Here is a 16,367-nt window from a genome sequence, read left to right as displayed (position 1 = left end):
CCAGCCTCAGACCTTTAACACTTACTAGCTGTGTGACCCTGGGCAAGTCACTTAATCCCAATTGCATAGCTTCCTCCTTAAAAAAAAAAAAAAAAAGAGAGAAAAGAAAAAGAAATTGAAATTGAAATGCATATATTGAATAAGGCTATATTTGCAAGCCCTCTAACTCTCATATTTATGCTGCTTTATTATGCTTTATGCCTCTTGTGTCATAGTATCATATGTTCCCAAATTTTTCTTTTGGTTCCCATTCTTCAGGTGACTTTTAAAGTTAGAGAAGCAATCAGGAATCCTTTTAAATTGTTACCTTCAAAATTTCTAGTATTATGAAATTAGCCATGGATAAGCAGAGTAGAGGAACTCTAGAATCTAGCAACTCAAGGCTTAAGGTAATAATCCTCTCTAAAGCATTCTCCATGTAAATAGGAAAAGATTTGGAGTTCTAGGTCTGGGCTCTGTTTTTTCATTGATAATTCTTACAAAACTTAGGATGCCACAAAAGCATTAGAGCCAGGCAAGTCAGTCATCTACTTAGATCCCCAAAACATTATTCTTGTAAGAATTATCTTTAAATACCATTATTGTATTTGTGAAACAGCTTTTACACAATTCAGACTCCCATAAACTGTATGTTCCATTATAGGAAAACCTGGATCCAATAGCTTTTTATAATATATAATCACTAGACAAATCACTTAACTTCCTAATGTGCTATGCAATTCTCTAAAACTGTAAGTTAGTGAAGAGTTGCTGCTATGTATCAATAGACTAGAGTTTCCTTGTAGTTTCCTACACAAGGAAAATAACAAGCTCAGACCAAAAAAATCAAAACTTATAAGCCACTTTATAGAGGAGGAAACTGGGATTTATTAAGATAAAATTGCTTTATGACTCTGTTTGTTTGTGGATGAACCGGAGTTCTCTAGAACCAGTTCTTTTGACCAACCACCCCTGTCATCATAGTTCTCTTTAGACACAGAATAACTTAAAAGTCAAATATAAAGGGTAAAGAGGTACAAAATATTTATTTTCTACTTAATATAATGCCCAATTTTTTTTGATATATTATTATTTGGGGTTTACAGCTGTTACTTATTTTCATGGCTAGAAAAATTGACTTCTGATGAAATATTCTGAATGGAATCTTCCATTAAATACTTAGAGCTAACAAATGGGGCCAGAGAATAAATTTTTAAGTCTTCTAACAAAAAAAAAAAGTTCAAGTTCCCAACAGCCTTCAATGTTTACACATCTTCATTCAATAAACATTTATTATCCATCAATTTTAAGAGATGCCATACTAAATAATGCAGTCTTTGGATTCAAGTAGCTCTTAGTCTATCAGGAAAAATAAGCCACATGCACAAATAACTGTGAGACAAAATAGAATGTATTAAGCACATAAAAGAAGTACAAACAAAATGGTATTGAAGTTGAAAGATAGTCATTACAGTAGAAAAATAAATGAATTTAGAGTTAGGATATTTGGTTTCAATCCCTGATTGTCTACTATTAGCAATATGTCTTTAGGCATGTACTTTAATGAAGTCTCAGTTTCTCATCTGTAAAAATAAATAATATTACTTGCTTTAAATAACTCAGTATTGTGAGAATCATTTTAAATAATGCTTATAAAGCCCTTTTCAGTGCATCATAAAGTACTATATACATGTGAGCTATTATCAATGTTTTCATTATGACCTTTATGAGAATGGGAAGTTAATTTCCAATTGGAAAATGAGGTAAAGTTTTATGGAGGAAATAACATCTGGTCAGAGCCTTCCAGGGTACAGTTTTAACAAGTAGAAATTAGATAAAGTACAGAGAAAATAAAAGCAATAAATAACTGTCCTTCCTTCAAAGAGTTCTTTCTTGGGAGAAATATTAGCCATCCCAAGAAGTATAGGGAGACCACTAATATGGTCATCTATTCAGCCAGTAATTTAATGAGCATCACAAGGCAGAAAGATTATTTATTTTAAATCATGTTCTGTAGCACAAAATTTCCCTATGTTTGAATAATATTCTCATGTATGAACTTCCTTTATAATGAGTTATTTTGCAAAATAATATAATATGTATGTATGATCTCGTTTGTTCCTTCCAATACACCCTTTGTAAGGTAAATACTATTATTATCCCCATTTTACAGATAAGGAAAGTGAGGCTTAGAGAGGATTAGTGTTTTGCCTAGGATCATAACTTCTTTTTCAAAGGTGGGAAACCAATCCAGATCTTCCTAACCCTAAGGTCAGTTTTTTTTCTATAATACCATGAAGCCATCTCATTCAAAATATGTTCTCTTTTACAATTTCATAAAATAGGTAGTGCAAATATTTTAGCTCCAGTTTACAGATGAGAAAACTAGTTCAGAAATGAGAAGTGATTTGTCCTTGCTCTTTCAATCATCACTATTCATATATGTCAAATAAATTCTGCCACTCTCTCCCAATTGCACAATGCCCATACACAAAACATACAATGATCTACCATTTCTCCTTAAACTCTTTTAACTTATTTAAAGACCATAATATATTGTATCTAGGATATACTGCAACATATCTAACATATATAGGATTGCTTGCCATCTAGGGGAGGGGGTGGAGGAAGGGAGGGGAAAAATCGAAACAGAAGCGAGTGCAAGGGATAATGTTGTAAAAAATTACCCTGGCATGGATTCTGTCAATATAAAGTTATTATTAAATAAAATTAAATTTTTAAAAAAGACCATAATATACCATTACATTTGAAAGTGTTATAAAAACATATTGGAGCAAGATGTGACTTAAAATGCTGCAAGATACAGCAATCAAGGGGCAGCTAGGTGGAGCAGTGGACAGAGCACCAGCCCTGGACCTGAGTTCAAATTTGGTCTCAGACACTTAACACTTCCTAACTGTGTGACCCTGGGAAAGTCATTTAACCCCAATTGACTCAGAAGGGAAAAAAGATACAACAATCATCATTTATGTATTATTTTCTTTTTTTAAAAATTCATTTCAATTTTATTTCAAGTCTGCATTCTCTCTCCCTCTTCCCCATTTCCTCCATTGAGAAAGCAAGAAAAATAAAACTTGTTTAAAAAAAAAAAACACAAATAGTGAAGCAAAACAAATCTCCACATTGGCCAGATATATTATTTTTAATCTTTATGATCACATTATAGGATAGAAACAGAATGTCTTTCTGTGTGTGATACAGTTATCCTTTGAGGGAACTGCAGCAATCTTCCCTCCTTCTCTTCACTCTGTTCCCCATTGTTGAATGTTGAATTCTGAACAACTGTGTAATCTCTCTGCCTTTCCTGCTCTTTTGCATTCTTTTCTGCTTTAGCCTATTCTGCAAACTTGCTGCTCTTGTTAGACATAGGATTTCCCTCTTTGGTAAGTTCAATGAAGTATTGATTAAGCTGTCCCTGCCCTTGTCCCTATAATTATCCTAAACGTGCAGTGTTGTTTTTTTTTTTGTTTGTTTTTTTCTCTATTCGGTGCTTTATTAATAAACCTGAGTCTTTGGACTGAAGTGTCACACATATTTATCTTAAATTTAAAGCATGCTAAATTATCTTCTTGTCTCTTTAACAAATCCTGTTTTCCACATTAATGAATATTTTAAGATTAACTTCCACACTCCTAGGAATGGAGGCTGAGTAAATAGAATAATATAGTAATAATAGAATAGATGCATCATTTTAAAGCAGAGGCATAGCATTATATGTATTGGTGCTTAATTAAAACAGATTTACAATGTGTGAACTTTGTGTACAGTAAATTACATTTTAAAGAAAGACAACAATCCGTAAAGTTACAGGTAATCTTTTACATTCTCATTCTAGGAAGTGATTCCACTACAATGGTGAGCTGCCTGCACATCCTAGCTCAGACCCTTGACACTAGGTAAATTTGTCCAATTTTTCTTTTATACCTTATAAAAATTGCTTCTCTGCCTTCCTCACTTCATTTATTACCTTAGAGAAAAATGCATGTCACTGCCTTCCTGGGGAAGCCTAAGAAAGGGAAATGGCAGAGGATGTGTCAAATCATTAATTGAAAAGCCTTCACAATCCCTTCACTAGTTGTTATGGCCTCAAACCATTTCTGACATTTTTGTGCCTTTTCCCCCATGTAGCCTGCTAAGAGATTGTATATTTAAAAATCCAGTTAGTCAATTTTTTTCTTCTAACAATCCAATACACCAAAATCTTAAAGCCTTATCAAATTCTGAATTTGGTTTTCTTGAAATTATTATCATTTCCTCAATTTTCTCCATGAAATCAAGTGATATAGACTCTCCTCAAATCAGTATCTAATTGGGTTTTTGTTGTTGCTATTGTTGTTGGGAAGACAGAAGGCCTCTTGCTATGATAATTTTTTGATGAACTTCAGGGAGGTTTTTTTCATGAGCTTTTGCTTATAGAGGCATGCAAATAAATATAATTTTCCCTTAATCTAGGGAATACATAACTAAAGCTAATTTCTTGCTCATCCTGTTTATTTGGGGGAATCCTAGCATTTATTCTTTTCAACTAGTTATTGCACTATAACTAGATAAACAGATAATAAATATATTTTGAGTTGAATTGCTTACTTTAAAGGTGTAATTCTCACTCTTAAGAGGCAGCTAGATGGCACATTGGATAAAGCATTAGCCCTGTAGTCAGGAGGAGCTGAGTTTCATTTTTAATACATCCTAGCTGTGTACCCCTAAGCAAGTTACTTAACTCTAATTGCCTAGCAAGAGAAAAAAAAAAGTTAACTATTCTCATCAAACCCAATATACCATATTCTGGTGACTAGAAAACCAAATGTTTATCTAAACCACATTCCAACACACCATTTGAAACACCAGTTATCAAAATACAGTACAATAAAAGTCATAGAAAGATTCCAATTTTGACCTTTTACATTTACAGAACAGTAATGAAATCAGGATCAGAGCTGGTAAAGGCTGGGTTACGTGCATTCTTCGAAAATGCGGCAGAAGATTTGGAGAAGACTTCAGAAAACTTAAAGCTTGGGAAGTTCACTCATTCCCGAACACAGATTAAAGGTGTCTCTCAAAATATCAATTATACCACAGTGGCTCTTTTACCTATATTGACCTCCATCTATGAGCATGTTGCCCAGCATCAATTTGGAGTGGATTTGCTCTGTAAGTTGTTTTTGTTTTGTTTTGTTTTGTTTAAATTTACTGTTGATTTATAAAGACTTGGCAAAATTGTAACTTCACATATGGCCAACAAGCAAAAAATGTTCCTTTTATTCAGAACAGACAGAAAGATTCTGAGGTCTGAGTAAGATGTTTGATTCTTCCGTGTTTTTATTTCTTTGCTTTGTTAGTCCTAACTTTACAAAATAAAAAGTTGTTTACAGAGAAATGTAAACACAGGGTGGAAAAAATATTTAACTTCCATTCCATGGCTTACTGATCTTTTATCTGGATCTTTTAATCATTCCTTACATAGACTTTCCCATGTATGGAATTATCAGTTAATTTCAGAAGTTATTTATGGCTATAGGAAATACAATAATTCCAAAAATTAATATAAATTTGTTTTTTTGTTTATATCCATAATGAACAGTTTGAAAATCAGAAATAAGAAAAGTTGCAAAAGCGTCTTGAATACTTTAGCTTTTTTATTAAGACAGAGTTCTCTGGTGAAAGAAAGTAGCAGATATTATTTTATTGTTCATAAGCTGCCATGTGTAGATAATATTTTGCAAGCCTTTTTAAAATTCTATTAACAAAATTATGCCTGTATTTTAACTGACTGTAGATATCTAAGGTCTAGTTGACTCCTGAGCAACTAAAATTAATTATTTGGGGGAAAAAATAGGATAAGTCATATAGCCAAAATAAATGAACTGTTTAAAATCAGCTTTGTTGAAATTCTGTTGAAAGCAGTGTTAGAAGCAAGCAGGTATTTGGAAGATATAACAGATCAGAAATCAGTTTTTTCCCCCTTTAAAAATACGTAACTGATCATTATAAGAGTATATAAATCATAGATTTGGTGCATCCTTAAGAAGCATAAATTAATGCCTAAGTATCAAGAAGACAAGAAAAGATTAAGGTAACCATGGGAATTAGTAAGCTAATTTTTCAGGTTCCATTATTCTAGCAACTTTTAATCGGTTAAAATCAGCAGGAGGAAATTTCAATGTGGCATTTCCCTTGGGTTTGGAAGTCCTACAAATAAAGAAGCCTTCAGATTTAGATGGAACTTTTCCCAGCGTAGCAGTACTTCTACATAACAAGAATCAGTATAGCATTATGGCCCCATAAAGGAATCCTGGCCCTGATCCGAACTAGCCAAAAATCTCAACTCAGACTTTTTCTAGCTGATGCCTTCTCTCATGCCAAGTAACTGAAATGTGAACAATGAAAAGAATGTGTAAAATTAGCCATGAAGCCGCTTTTGCTTTTAGTTGGATCCCTCAATATAACACATTTTATCTATTCATGGACCTCATTCAATGTGCAGGTGGTGACACCAAGACTGATGCAAATGAGTGACAGCTGTTCTTTGTTTCAGTGAGTGATGTGCAGATTTCATGCTACCACATTCTGTGCAGCCTCTACTCCCTTGGGACAGGAAAAAACATCTATGTGGAAAGGTAATTAATGAGCAGAAGCAGCAAATGAATCACATTGGGAAAAAAAATTTTTAATCAGAAAAAAAAAAAATTTTCCTATTAGGAAAATAGAAATAATCACTCAAATAGGACAGTGACAGAATCTAAGTTCCCTGGAATATTAGTCACATTATCCACAGATAAGATGAGATTAGTGTGATTTACAACTTTTAAGCATGGGCTTGTCTAGGGGAACTCTGTAGCACAGCTTTAATGACATTTTCAGCTAAAATGATTTGAAAAATTTCTAGCTCTTCATCTATCATGGCTTTCAAATAGCTTTCTGAGCTTCTTGTTGGATAGGTTTGCTGAAGAAATACTGGGGATATAAGGCAGTTAGTTGCTTTTGCACTTAGTGAGTTTCAATATAACAAAGTCCTGGACCTTTTCCACTTTCAACTCTCAATAATATATAAATAATATAATATTATTTTCATATTTCATCTTATTAGGGACTAAATCTCTTTACAGAAATGTCTGGATTCTAGCTTTCTTTTTTTTTTTTATCTGTGTATATACACAGGGTTTTTGTGATTAAAAAAAAACTTTTTTGACTATGTGTCAAATGGTCTGCTATTCTTAAAATCTTGTGGAGGATCTGAAATGACACAAATCACTCAAAGTCTAAGCTAGAAGATGTGTATTTTCTTTGTTTCTGATTTTTCCAATTTTATTTCTTCAAATGAAAGTCAGGCACTTGTTTTGTGTTCTAGGATGACTTTATCTGAAGATACTCTTAATTTTTTCCTCATCTCTAATATCTTGTTTCTTTTAACTGTATCATGCAACAAGAACAAGTAAATGAGCAAACCCTTCTCTTTCCTGAAGCTATGTAAATCTAAGGCCTGAGGTTTCACTCCAAGTAGTAGTACCATCTAAGTTGTGACTGTTCAATTGACCAAACATATTTTTAAGCACCTATATGTGTAAGCTGCCTGGCAAAAGTAAACTTGACAAAGGATCTGGTCTCAAAGAAATTATAAGCTAATGGAGGGCAGAACAAACATATTAACATTTATTATATAATAGAGAAAACTAAGTAGTAAAGATATGGTAATGAGTTATGGAAAATGTATCTGCACACATTTTATATCAAAGCAACAGATTATCTGGAAAAAGAGATGTAGTGATTGCAATGAACTAAACTCATAAATCGCTCTGGAAGTCACATTTGCTTGAAGTTTAATTGTAGTTAGAAAATGTTTGTTCCATCCTTCTTTTCAACCAATTATTATTTAATATTTTCTCAGCCTTTTCTTTCTAGTGATGAATTGTTTGTCATTAAAGAACCAGCCAAACTAAATATGACAAGATTCATCACCAGGTTAGCCTACAGGATAATAAATTTCTTGGCCATAGCAAATGATAGCCATTTTCAAAGTTAGTGAAGAACTACAATCTGCCAAGGGGAGAAATCACACTTAAGAAATCACAGGCGTTTAAATCATTATAGTTGTGTTATATCTTTTCTATTTCCAGAATATATACATATCTGTATATGAGTATGTGTTATAATAAATAGTGACATATATATTGGTTTGTTTGTTTTTCACAAAGGAATGAAATGTACATGTTTTCTTGGAATAAGGTCAATTTTACAGTGTCGTACTAGAAAATATCTGCTATCTATGGGACATTTCATACTCTACTGGAACTATCAGCATCAGTTATTTCTATTTTTTGCTAATTAAAATCAAACTCTGAAGAACCACATTCCTTCTCCTCCAACAAAGCTGATGTTTCATTGGTCTAATTTTTATTGCAATCTTTCAGAGCTAATAACCACTGAGAGATGGAGGATTCTGAATTCTATGTTAAAATATAGTTTTACTGACAGTTGACTCAAGAGCAATAAAGAAACACTTAATGTTTAAAACTCCAATGAGAACTTAGGAGGACTTCAAGTTTAAAGAAGATTCTGGACATTACAGTGGTGACAGGAAAGAAAAAAAAAAGTCACTGAAATTTCCTGAGTAAGAAAGATCCTAATGAAGGGAACAATGAGAATCCCAGAGGATATCATGAAATCCCTAAAGCAAGGTTTCAGAGAAGAATACAGGTTTTTGTCTGGGGAATCATGCAGATTCATAGTTTATTATATAAAGCCATTTAAACACTTTACTTTGTTTCACATTCTTGCTAATGAGAATAATACCTCCCTCGTTCTTATTTACAAAGGGCTCAAGACCCTGGGTGACATAGCATAATGTGAATTAAGTTCCAAAGAGGAAAGACAATAGCTGTCTAGTATATTATCATAAATGATATGAAGAAGCTCTCTGAGAAAGCTGAAATTTGGGGCTTTTACTGCTTTGAAGGGGAGCTCCTTTAAAATGGCAAGAACTAAGATGTAAATAAAGGGTTTGTGATTATAAAGACCAATAAGGTAATTGTTAGATGACCCTCAAACTGACCCTCACACTCATAATCATCATTCAAGAGGAAGAACACTGAAAATGCTGAGAGAATAGAATAGTCTGATCTGGGCAACATATGCTTTCTTATTTAAATAGATCCATAATATGATAGAGTGAGTACTCCCTCCACTACTACAGATCATAATCCATCCAAAACCTTCTCATATGAAATTGTTATCCATGTCTTTCCATGAATTCTTTATAGAGAATTAATTCCCTGGTTCTTTTGGTGTTTTATATTTGCTACTTCAGTGTTTAATGCATTTACCTGTGATCTTTCATTTTCAGTTTCCAACTATCCTACTCCATTTCCAGTCAAATATATTTTAACTGTGTTTTTATGTTACTTCTTTTACACAAGTAATATTTGGTAATATGCTATAATTTGCTTACACACAGTATGCCAAAGTGATATTCCTAAAGAAAAGATCTATGTTCCCTTCAAGGCTCAATCCCACGTGCCAGCTCCTTCATAAGAACTTTCCCAATTCCAGCAGTTATGAGGCTTCCCATAAAAAATACTTTCTCTTTATTTTGTATACACACATACACACACACACACACACATATATATGCATACACACACACACACACACACACACATATGTGCGTGCTGCTCCTTTCCCACTAGAATGTAAGCTTTCTGAGGATTTTTTGTGCTTCTGTAAACTGCCCAATGTGCCAGGTACATAGATAACTGTTGCAATAATTGTTTGTTGAATTTAATTGTTCTATGATTTATAGCATCACTGAGAGAGTCTTAGTGTTTAAAAGGTGATGTTAGTTATGTAGTTTTTGTTTTTTCACTTTTGAAAATGGCTAAAATAGGGAACTTGTAGGAAAATCCTCTTGATAGAGAAAATGGATTATAAGTTTGATTATAAGTCAGTCTGTTTCAGCACAAGGGAGAAGAGGACAGAGAGAAAGGCATAGGAGTGGGAAAAGCCAACAAAGTGCGGTACAAGAGCAAATTATGAAAATAGAATATCAGTGCAAGAAATGTAAACTTGAACTGAAAGACAAAGGCAGTCATAATGGGGAAAAGTAATGACAGAATTGGAGCTATAGCCAGGGACATTTTTATACATCTAATTTTTAAAGATTGGAATTTGGGAAGTAGAGAGATTAATGAAGAGAAGGTGCCACTTGTCAAGGCAAGACATGACTGGAGCAGAAATTAAAATTTCTTCCATCAGTCCATATTGATCAATTGTCCTTGATGGACAAAATGATGTCCCAGGTACTACTTGAGTTAAAAAGAAAGGAGAAAACAAACTTTCTGTTGTGGAAAATTTACAAGCCTATTGGTAAATTGCATCAATCTAGCAATTTAAATGGAGCTGTTTCTAGAGGTCATTTTCATTCCAGAAGTTTGATCTCCAATCTGGCCAACACCTATGTTTACATCTAATGAAAAAAGAGGAAATATAACTAAAACTTTTGTATATATCCTAGACATTTGAACCAATACATCCTCCCCTTGCAAAAAATAAAATTTAAAAAAGATAACATTTTTTACCTGAAAGTCCAAAATATTTAGGTAGCAGGATTCACTTAGATTGACATTTTAAGGACAAAAGCACTAATTGGGAGGCATCTGGGTTTTATTTTTATAAAACTTTTAATAAATAGGTCAAAGGTATTATTATTTATCTCTCTTTCCCTGGCAGTTAATTAGTATCACCTTTTGTGTCCTCTAGAAAATTCTCTTGTCAAGGATGGTAAGCCTCAGGATATTGTCAGTAATGAACGTCTGAGATTCCAAAGCCCAATACTTTCAAGATCAGTATATTAGTTGAGCACTTTGGCTTAAAAACTCAGTCTTTCCTCCTTCCGTTTTTTTTTTTTTTTTCCATTTCTTTCTTTTTTTTCAATTCCCCACAAATGGTGGTATTGATGTAAGATTCTGTTTCTAGAATTACAATTTTTATTTTATTCATGATCTTAGTGGTAAAATGTATTTTACATGATAATAATTTTATACAAACATTTAATTAATATAAATCATTTGCTCCAAAAAAGGAGAACAAAAGAATCTAAAAAAATATTTTGGAATTGATAAATAACTCAATTATTTGCCAAATGGAGAGATATGATATCCAAAGATAAGGTTTAGAGGTTTAGAAGGTAAGTGCTTTTTAAAAAAATCTTGAAGAAAAGGAAAATGGAAGATTATAAAGAGTATTATGTTATCAGATGAAAAAATAGCAAAGGGCAAAAACCAATTTGAAGAAAGTTAGGTAAGAGCAAGAAAGAGAAAATAGAAAAAAGAAAACAAAACATGGGAAAGCTCTACAGAGATTTTTTTATTCTTTTGATATTCAAGAATGTAGAGTTATCATAATTGAACCCTAATATTACAGATCTAGAAGTACTTATAGTATGAAGTATAAATGGCATAAAGAGAAAAAAAGCAGCTGAATTTGCTATATATTGAGATCAATGCTGGAGGTAAGGCCTTTGAAGAATTGATTCACAATGTTTCTGAACAGGAAAGTGACATACCAAGAACAAGATAAAATTTCACAATACTTTTCCTCCCAGCTCCCCAAAAAGAGAACCTCAACATATTCCAATATATAAACATATATGTTCTGTTGTTAATAAACATTTTATGTGCACTGAGAATATTCTTTATTGGTAGTAAAAAAAAAAAGAGCCAAGTTTTTAATAAACGATTTTCCACAGTAGACTACATCTTTACAATCATGAAAATGACTGAAAGATGTAGAGGTATTCTTTAATATAAAACATTCCATTTTGTTTATTATTGATTAATTGTGAAAAAGCATTCGACTCAGAGCTATCTTAAAGGTTCTTTTCCAGTGAAATGTCTCCCATGCATATCAAAATTGAGCAAAATTACTTGAAAGGCAATGGTAATAAATAAACAATTTTGACTATTATTTGATCATTAATATCAAAATCTGTGAAATTAAAACAGATTAAATATTTGTCCCAATTCTATCCAATGTATTATTGTAATATAAATATTGCCATTTTATTTATAAGTTTTCTGGCTCAAAAGTTATCACACCTCTCCCTGAAATTTCTTGTAATGATTTTTTCTATTTTCTTTTTTGCTATTTCTTTCCCTATCTTTCTTTCCCTATCTCTTTCTCTCTATCTTTATCAGTAAAAATTTGTTAAAAAAAAAAAAAAATTCCCAGCTTTCTGGGAAACTAATCTTGGTTGCATTGGTTTTGTTTGTGCAAAACTTTTCTAATTTAATATAATTCAAATTATTCATTTTACATCATAGAATGCTATTTCTAATTTGATCATAAATTCTCTCCTTCTCCATAAATCTGAAAGGCAAGTTATTCCATGCTTTCCTAATTTGCCTATAATATCACCTTTTATGTCTAAATTATATGACTTTATCTTAGTTTATGGTATGAGATTTTGGTCTATTTGCCCAATTTCTGCCAAACTGTTTTCCATTTTCCCAGAAGTTTTTGCCAAATAGTGAGTTCTTAAGTTTGAATCTTTAGCTTTATCACTTAGATCATTATCATTTACTACTATGAATTATGTACCTAATCTCACTCAACACTCTATTTCTTAGTCAGTACCAGACTGTTTAAATGATTTCAGTTTTGTAATATAGTTGGAGGTCTGATACTATCTTCCTTCACATTTTTTTTCATTAATTCCTTTTTTGCTCTTGACCTTTTGTTCTCCTAGATGAATTTTGTTACTATTTGTTTTAGTTCTATAAAATAATTTTTGGGTAGTTTGCTAAGTATCACAGTGTAAATTAGCAAATTAATTTAGGTAGAATTGTCATTTTACTTATTGGCTTGGCCTACCCATGAAATATTAATATTTTTCTTTTGTTTAGTTATGATGTATTTATATAAAAAGTGCTTTGCAGTTGTGCTCATATAGTTCCTAGCTTTATCTTGACAGGTATATGCTTTGTTTAAAGTTATTTTAAATGGAATTTTTCTTTCTATGTCTTAATGCTTTAGTATATAGAAATGCTGTTCGTTTATATGGGCTTATTTTATATCTGGAAACTTTGTTAAAATTGTTGATTATTTCTACTAGTGTTTTAGTTGATTCTCTAGGTTTCACTAAATATGTCATTGTATCATTGGAAAGAGTGATAGTTTTGTTTCCTCGTTGCCTATTCTAATGCCTTCAATTTCTTTTTTCTTCTCTTATTGCTATAGCTGTTGTTTATAATATCATATTGAATAAAAGTGTTGATTATAGGCATTCTTGTTTCACCCTGATCTTATTGGAAAGGCTTCTAATTTATTCCCATTACAGATAATGCTTGCTGATGGTATTAGATAAATACTACTTATTATTTTAAAGAAAACCATTTATTCCTATGTTCTGCAATGTTTTTAATAAGAATAGGTGTTATATTTTATCAAAAGGTTTTTCTGCATTTATTGATATAATCATATGATTTTTTTGTTATTGTTATTTTTGTTATTGATGTGGTCACTTATGCTGACAGTTTTTCTAATATTCAATCAGCCCTCCATTCTTGGTATAAATCCTACTTGGTCATAGTATATGATCCTTTTTGTGTATTGCTGTAATCTCCTTTCTAATGTTTTATTTAAAATTTTTGCATCAATATTCACTAGAAAATTTGGTCTGTAGTTTTCTTTTTCTGTTTGCACTCTCCCTGGTTTATTTTATTTTTGTCATAAAAGGGGTAGAAGTCTTTTTTTAACAGTTTTACTAAATACTTTATATATTTATATAATTATTCCTTAAGAGTTTGATATAATTCACTTGTGAATTCATCTAGCCCCAGAGATTTTTTCCTAGTTAGTTCATTGATGGCCTATTTAATTTCCATTTCTAAAATGAAGTGTTCAATTTCTTTTGTTAATCTGACCAATATTTTTGTAAATGTTCATTTATGTCACTGAGGTTATTATATTTATTGGCATATAATTGGGCAAAATAACTCATAATAATTGCTTTAATTTCTTCTTAATTTGTAGTGAACTTACTTTTTTCATTTTTGACACTGGTAATTTGGTTTTCTTTTTTCTTTTTAAAAATCAAATTAATTGGGGGCAGCTGGGTGACACAGTGGATAGAGCACCAGCCCTGAAGTCAGGAAGACCTGAGTTCAAATCCGATCTCAGACATTTAACACTTCCTAGCTATGTGATCCTGTGTCATTTAACCCCAAATGTCTTATCTACTTTATTGATTGGTTGCTTCATTTTTCAGAAAAGCAGCTTCTAGATTTATTTGTTAGTTCAATGGATTTTTTTTTCACTCTCACTTTTATTAGTCTTTCCTTTTATTTTCAGGATTTCCAGTCCAGTGTTTAATTGTTAGTTTTTTATTTGTTTTTTTTTTTTTTTTTATTTTAGAAGATTTAGAATTTAAAAGAAATTGCATGTCTGATCTCGATTTTATTGGCATAACTGTTTAGAAATATAATTTTTTTCCTTTTGGACTACTTTGACTACATTCCAAAAGTTTTGGTATGTTGTCATGGTTGTCATTCTTTTTAATGAAATTATTGATTATTTCTATGATTTGTTCTTTGACTTACTCATTCTTTAGGAATAGATTATTTATCTATCTAGATTTCCACAACTCTTTAATTAAATTAATTTTTGTTGCATTATAATCTGAAAATGATTCCCTTAATATTTCTACTTTTCTGCATTTGGTTGTGAGGTTTTTGTGCTCATATGTGTGGTCAATTTTTGTGTAAGAATGATGTACCTCTGAGAAAAAGGTATATTCCTTTCTATTCCATTCAGTTTTCTCCAGAGGTCTATCATGTTTAATTTTTTCCATAATTCTATTCACCTCCTTAATTTCTTTTTCATTTATTTTGTAGTTAGATTTATCTAATTCTAAGAAAGGAAAGATAGTTCACTGCCTAGTTTCTCCTATAATTCATTCAACTTCTACATTTAAAATGTAGATACTATGCATATATATATATATATATATATATATATATATATATATATATATATATATATATATATATATATATCTTTAGTATTGATACTTCATTTTCTATGGTATGTTTTAGCAAGATGTAGTTTCCTTCCTTATCTCTTTTTGTTAGATCTATTTTTCTTCTCACTATGTCTGAGATCCTGACTGCAACCTCTGCTTTTTTTTTTTTTTTAACTTCAGCTGAAGTTTAATAGATTCTACTTCATGCCCTTAATTTTACTCTGTGATTCTCTCTGCTTCAAGTATGTTTCTTCTGAACAACATATTGTATGATTCTGGTTTTTAATCCATTCTTCTCTCCACTTCTGTTTATGGGTGAGTTTATTCCATTTACATTCACAGTTATGATTACTAACTTGTATTTCTCTCCATTCTATTTCCCCATGCACATACTATTTATTCATCTCTCTTTTTCTCCTTTCACCCTGTATTTCTTCACAAGTATTTTCCTTCTGACAGCTCCCCCATTGTATCAGTCTCTCCCCCCTCATCTTTTTCCTCTTCCCTCCTACTTTTCTATAGAGTAAGATAGATTTCTATATCTGAATGCATGTGTTATTCCCTCTTTGAGCCAATTCCAATGAGAGTAAGAATCAAGCATTACCCACTATCCCATCCTCTTAATTTTCCCCTCCATGGTAAAATCTTCCTTGTAGACCTCTTTTTAAAAAATTTTTCCCCATTCCATTTCTTCCTTCTCCCAATACAACCCTCTTTCTCACTTCATAATTTTTGGGGGGAGGGATTGGATATCATCTCAGCATATTTAATTCACATACATGCCTTCTGTCTATATATACTTCTAATATCATAATAGTAATAAAATAAGAGTTACAAGGATCATCTTCATGTTTAGGAATTTGAACAGTTCAACTTTATCAAATTCTGTATGTTTTCTCTTTCCTGTTTTTTTTTTTTTTTTTTTTTTTATGCTTCTCTTTTGTCTTATATTTGAAAATCAAATTTTCTGTTTAGCTATGGTCTTCTCATCAGGAATGTTTGAAACTTCTCTATTTCATTAAATATCCATTTTCCCCTCAGGGATGATACTCACTTTTGTTGGGTAGGTACTTCTTGTTTGTAATCCTAGTTCCTTAATCTTCCAGGTATTATATTGTGAACCCTTTAATCCTTTCATGTAGAAGCTGCTAAATAATACTGGGGGGGGGGGGGGGGGGCCTCCATAATATTTGAATTATTTCTTTCTGCTTGCAGTATTTTTTCCTTGACTTGGGAGTTCTGGAATTTGGCTATAATATACCTGGGAGTCTTCATTTTAGAATATCTTTCAGGGAGTAATTTGTAGATTCTTTTATTTTCTATTTTATCTTCTTGGACCTAGAATATCAGGATT

The 16,367-nt window shown here is 31.7% G+C and overlaps 1 protein-coding gene across 1 annotated transcript in view; it reads left to right on the top strand.

Moving 5' to 3' along the window:
- Window positions 1–16,367, top strand: part of RYR3 (ryanodine receptor 3) — a 438,620-nt gene that overhangs the window by 287,032 nt on the left and 135,221 nt on the right. Inside the window, exons 49-52 of the mRNA XM_051973649.1 lie at window positions 3,334–3,383; window positions 3,836–3,896; window positions 4,913–5,151; window positions 6,536–6,617. Coding sequence (XP_051829609.1) covers window positions 3,334–3,383; window positions 3,836–3,896; window positions 4,913–5,151; window positions 6,536–6,617 — 432 coding nt within the window. The remainder of the gene's footprint in view (window positions 1–3,333; window positions 3,384–3,835; window positions 3,897–4,912; window positions 5,152–6,535; window positions 6,618–16,367) is intronic.

This window comes from Antechinus flavipes, chromosome 2, assembly GCF_016432865.1.
Source record: "Antechinus flavipes isolate AdamAnt ecotype Samford, QLD, Australia chromosome 2, AdamAnt_v2, whole genome shotgun sequence".
Lineage (NCBI taxonomy): Eukaryota > Metazoa > Chordata > Mammalia > Dasyuromorphia > Dasyuridae > Antechinus > Antechinus flavipes.
Note: the sequence above shows the minus strand (reverse complement) of the source record. Positions and strands in the feature narration are given on the sequence as shown.